We start from the raw sequence: 5,509 nt of genomic DNA, 5'->3' as shown, positions 1-5,509 counted from the left end.
GTGCGCACATGCAAGGGGAGGGGAGTGGGTTCTTCTAGTTTGGGACAACTTATCCAACGTCCATAAACCTGACTTCCCCATGGGACAGACATCATATGGGACACATGGATGCTTTAATGATGTCCCTCAGGACGCGGGGCATGCTCATGGGGTCCAGGTCTCTGCCTTCAGAACCCAGCTGGGAGCCAAAGGATGTGGCCACTGGCTGCCTCACAAGGCCAGGTCACGGGTGCAGGGAACAGCCCTGCTCCCTTCTCAACCACCAGCGAGGGCTTCGGAGGAGGCTGGAGCCAGAGCCTGGAGATGCGGGGGGTGGTGGTGGAAGGTTCTGGAAACAGGATCTGGAAGCAGGTGAGGGGAAGCCCTGGATTGAGGAAGGGAGAAGGAGACCACCAAATACAACCTGTCTCCGCCCTCATGGCAGCTCTCCCTACACCTCCCCCCATTCTGGTGGCTCCAATCTTTTCCAAAGCCTTAGCACCCTAAATTCAACAGCCTTGTCCAGCCTCCTGCAGCTCCCCTCCTGGGCCACTGCAGCCGCATCAGCCCAGCGCCCCCAACTCTCCCTGCCTGCCTTCCCCGAAGTCCCCTCCACCAGGAAGCCCTCCAGACACAGCAGCCTGGCCCATGGGTGGGGGTGGCTAAGTCTGCATAAATTATGCACGAGGGTCGCGGGCTCTGCATAAATTATGCCGGAGCGCTCCCCGCCACCCCCCACCCCAGCACCCCGCAGCGGATAGCGGTGTCCCTGGACCCTTGGATAGCGGTGTACCCAGGCCCCTGGCACTGCCTTGCTACAAGCCCAGCACTCACGACTTCTTCCCCAGCCCCATCCATCGCGCACCGGGAGCGGAGGGACCGGCCCCGCACAGCCACCCGTCCCCGCCCGCCTGCCCGGTGACATCAGCTCCCAACTGCCGCGAGAGCCGCCAGGGCGCAGCAGCAGCGGGGCGCAGGCGGTCCCCGCGGCCACCCGCATGGCCAGGGTCCTGGGCAGGGGGCAGTGTTGGCACACTCAGGAGCGCAGGCCTGGGCCTGCCTACCGTGGGCTCCGCCCTCACTTCGGCGGGGTGGGGGGCGGGGAGGTCCCTGGGCATTTGCGGTGGCCTCAAGGTGACCCCTGAGCCCCTGAGAAAGCAGATGAGACCCAGCCCAGAGAAGCTGCCAGGTCCAGAACGGATGTGCAAGTTGGGGGCCTGAAGGCGTCCTCCAGCCCCAAATGCACTTTCCTATGGCCCTACCGCCTAGAACTCACCCTTCCAGTGGGAACCTCCTAGCTGGCACTCCCCTGGTAAATTGCAACCACCAGCACCTGGGTACACTACCAGCTTGGGGTGAGGTAAGGGCCAAGAGGTACCTAAAAACCCAGCTCCCAGTGGTCTGGCCAAGGGCCTCAGCATTCTGGAGCAGGCCTTGAGCCTGGTGCGTGGCCTCCTTCCAGCCCCCAGGACATGCTGGTCCTCATTCCCAAGCACAAAGCATCTATCTTGAGTTCCCTGAGAAAAGTCAGGGTCAGCCTGTGGCCTGGGGGAGGCCTATGGGGCTGGCAGGGGGGCCGGAGCTGGTGGACACAGCCCTCTGGGCCTGCCCCACGCTCCTGTCTGACTTCCTCTCTGCTTCTCACCACCCGGTCATCTGTCCAGCATCCCCACAGGGCCCACTGAGGGTAACCAACTCATGAGCTGCTTTAAGAACTTGATTGGCTGTGAGAACTTGACCTTTAAACACTTTGTAAACCAGAGAAGTTTCCATTTCACTCATGTTTCATATGAAAATTAAATAAGTAAGAGTAATTAATTAATCCCTACCTAACCACATCTCCACTCCCGTGCTCCTCAGAAGTGACACAGAGATCCCAGTGGGTGTTTAAGAGGCTGTATATCTCATGAGAGGAAAAGGCCCGTCTTTCACACATTGAGCTGCTGTTGGATTTGAACCGCCAAAGTGCACGCAGCCTTTTAATTATCAGCTCGAAGCCCTCTGACTTCACCATCAGAGCTCAGTACATAATTAAAACCCACTTTTTCTCCACTCTCATTTCCCCCCCTTTTTTTGGCAACTTAAGTTGCCTCCTTAAACTGTCTTCTTAAACGTACTCTTTGCTCCCTCACTGGTCCATTCCTGAAACATGTGTGTGTCTTCCTCTGAAAACCTGTGCTGGACACATGCTGAGCCTGGTGGACAGGGCTCAGCACCACTAGCCCATGGACACCAAGTCCCTCCACGCTGGGCAGGGGGCCTGGGGAGAAAAAGTACATTGATGGTGGGAGAGGGAGACACCGAATCCAAGCACTCAAACGCGTGGACCTGCTCTGTCTGAGGAAACACGCCTTGGTCCAAGCGTCCAGGAGCCATTCGGCAGTAGGGACACCGGAAGTGGGCTACACACCTAGGGGACGTCATGCTGTCATTCTTTTCCTTTCACTGATTAAGAATTAAATAGCAACAGAAGTGTGCGGTTCAAATCCACCAGGTGCTCTGCTGGAGAAGAAGGGGCAATCTCCTCCTGTACCAGTCAGATCTGATTTGACAGCACACACACAAAATATAATAAAATTAAATTAATAAAATAATAATAATTAAATGGTAGCATGTAACTAAAGAAACCTGGTTGTTATAAAGTCAGTTCCAGATCACGGACGGGAAGGAACAGAACGGCCTTCAATGGCGTTTCCCAGGCTGTGATTTCTTGGAGGTAAATCCCAGACCCTTTCTTCCAAGATGGGCTCAAACCCAGTAGACAAGTGCCTAACAGTCTGAGACACCCAAGGTATCCTCACATCAGCTGCTGTCTACTCTTGGTAGAGCACATTGTGGGAGGTTCCTGGTGGACACCTGTTACTAAGTGGAGGGTCAGCAGGAAGGAGAGAGACCCTCCCTAAGACGGACCAGCAATGGACTGAGTACCGCGGGGGCTGTGAGGATGGGGCTGGACCAGTCGTGTTTGGTGTGGACACAGGGTCCCTGTGAGCCAGCACCAACAATGGCCACTCTCTGGGCCAGGTGACACAGGATGCCAGCCATGGCCAGAGCCCCACAGGCTCCACGGGCACTTCTCTGTAAATGAGAAGGCAGTGGGCAGCCCCAAGGCAGAACAGAGGTCCTGCCTTTATCCAGCTCATGTGTGAAGCGCACAGCCGGAACCAGTCATGTGAGGCCACAGCGACGCCTGCTCTGAGGCCATGGCTGGTGAGGAGAGCAGTGCCTGGCCGGCACTGCGTGGTGTGGACAGAGGCTAAGGAGGGCAGCTCGGAGGAGGGGCGCAGAGCAGGGAGGCCCTACACTTTACTGTCCTGCATCTCTCTTCAAAGGAGCCCTGCATCATCCAGGCAGAAACTTCCACAGCTTCCCCCCATCTCCCCATTAACACCACAGAATCCTCTTAGAGCCCTTCCCAGATCCGATCCTCACGTCCAAGTCAACAGAAGACCTGAGAGATGGACCCATTATAGAATCCACCCAGCTCTCCCATTCTCCACGGGCGCTGCCATCCACACAGCCAGGTTTGCTCCTCAGGGCCCTATAATGACCTCCTCCCTGGTCGTGCCCCCTCACACCAATTCTCCACGTCCATCAGTCCTTCCAACAGGGCCAACGTTATAGTTAGAGTAAAATGCAGGTGTCTTGTCATGGCCCTTAAGGTCCTGTACGGTCTGACTCCTGTCCACCCGTTCAATCACAGCTACTACTGTGTCCCGGTTATATTCACTTGCCTTCCCACAAGCCCCTGCTCCACCGTCTGTCTGGAAAGCTCCTCCTGTGACCCTCACATCTTACCTCCTTCTGCCCTGGGCTTGAAGAGTCTCGGGGAGCCCTTCCCCGAGCTCCAGCACTAACACTGCCCTCCTCTGGATGACAACCCACCCCCACCCCGTCACTATATGAGATTATTCCTTTGTGTGTTTTTCCACGTGTTGACTCTTCCGCGCTAGAACGCCGCTCCTGTCCTGCCCACTGAAGCATTCTCTGGGTCTAGAATAGAGCTTTGCTCATGGTTATTTAGGAAGCCCTGGTGGCCTGGAGGTAAGGAGCTGGGCTGCTATTCCAAACCTCTGTAGTTTGAATCCACCAACTGCTCCATGGAGAAAGATCCACAATTTCCTCCCACCTAATTCTGCTACCTCTGAAACCCAACTCAAAGGTGTACAACCGACAACGCATGGTCAGAACCACTCGGACTCGATCCTTTAGCGGGTTTTCTTTCTCCAGAGCAGCTCTGGTGGATTCGAACCGCTTGCCTCTGGGATGGCAGTGCAGCTCCCTACCCCACTGGCTAGCAGAGCTCCTTGCACACGGTGAGTGTGCCATAATTAAACCCCTGCAGGAATAAAGGAGCGCACGGAAGCTCTGCCACCTTCGGCTCCAGGTGCTGGCACCTTGCAAGACTCCATCCTAGCCCCTAACGTCTCTCACCATTAACCCTCTTCCTGTCATACCTAAAAAGAACCCTGGGAACTTGCGAAAACAGAACAGAGACCCTCTCCCTCTCAACACAACGCTCTCATCAATGGAACTGAGCCTGGGTGCGCAGGGCACAGGCCCCGCGTGGGGTGCAAGTGGACTGTGGGGGCGTGTCCTGGGGCGTTACCTGCAGGCTGAGCGCCATCTGCCGAATGTATAGCATGTTCAGGTCCTCCAGGATGCGTAGCCGGTCCTGCATCTCGGGGCCCCCAGTGTCCCTTCCCTCGCAGACCCCTGCAGAGCCGGGGGCAAGCACTGCGCCGCCCCACTGTTCTTCCCACTGTGCCCTCAGTCTTGACCGAAGCCCAGGCCGCCTGAGTCCCTATCTGCTCCAGGGAGACCCCGCTGAGGGCTGGGACGACCTTCTCGCCTAGTGCGTGCTGCAGGCAGCCAGGCAAGGGAGGAAAGGAAAGAGATGAGGGCCAGCGGGGTCCCTAGCGGACAGGCCAGCTGTAGAGGGGGCTCTGGGCACAGGGTGTCCAGTCTGGCGTGGGTGGCAGCTGTTTTCCCAGCTGTGGAAGAAAGAGGCCCTTTCATCCCGTCTCTGGTCCCTCCTCAGCCCCCGCCCACAGCCCAGTGGTGGACAGTGTGTCTGTGTGCGCAGAGGGCGTGAGGGGCAGGCGCAGCTGCAGGGGGGCAGGGAGCCGTCCTGGGCAGGTCCCTGGAGCGCACGGGTGTGCAGGAGGGTGGCGCTCGTGGAGAGGGGACGCTGGCCTAGTATGTGGATTGGGAGGGAGAGGGACAGAAGCGAAGACTTGCAGGGCGAAGGGACACAGGAGTGAGTGAGTCCCGCCGCCCGGTTTTAACTCTCCCGGTTTCCACTCGGGGCCCTGTCCGCCCGCCCCGCCCGGGACTCACAGTTACCTCGCTTTTCCAGAAGGGAGGAGAGGGAGAGAGGGAGGGAGAAAGTCAGGGGTGTGCCTGCCTGCTGCCCCACTCCCCTCCGAGGGCCCCTTCCCTTCCAGACAGGAAACCAGCCCCGGTCCCAGCCAGCTGTGGCCTGCCCCCCTGCACGCCCGCGGAGTCACCGGGGTGGCGGCCCGCCTGC

The 5,509-nt window shown here is 58.1% G+C and overlaps 1 protein-coding gene across 3 annotated transcripts in view; it reads right to left on the bottom strand.

The window, feature by feature from the left end:
• The window catches only part of RTKN (rhotekin), a 15,725-nt gene that overhangs the window by 9,225 nt on the left and 991 nt on the right, over nt 1-5,509 (bottom strand). The window contains exon 1 of one of the 3 annotated variants that reach the window (XM_006880837.1): nt 5,326-5,435. The exons of 1 other annotated variant lie outside the window; for it this stretch is intronic. Coding sequence is in view for 1 of the 2 variants with exons in the window: in XM_006880836.1 (XP_006880898.1) it covers nt 4,589-4,660 (72 nt within the window). In the remaining variant the exon portion in view is untranslated. Of the gene's footprint in view, nt 1-4,588; nt 4,661-5,325; nt 5,436-5,509 lie in introns of those variants that run through there. One more of the 3 variants, XM_006880836.1, reaches the window with a different exon arrangement.

The sequence above is a fragment of the Elephantulus edwardii genome, unplaced genomic scaffold (genome assembly GCF_000299155.1).
Source record: "Elephantulus edwardii isolate Elephantulus edwardi_28Jun2011 unplaced genomic scaffold, EleEdw1.0 scaffold00011, whole genome shotgun sequence".
Classification (NCBI taxonomy): Eukaryota; Metazoa; Chordata; class Mammalia; order Macroscelidea; family Macroscelididae; genus Elephantulus; species Elephantulus edwardii.
Note: the sequence above shows the minus strand (reverse complement) of the source record. Positions and strands in the feature narration are given on the sequence as shown.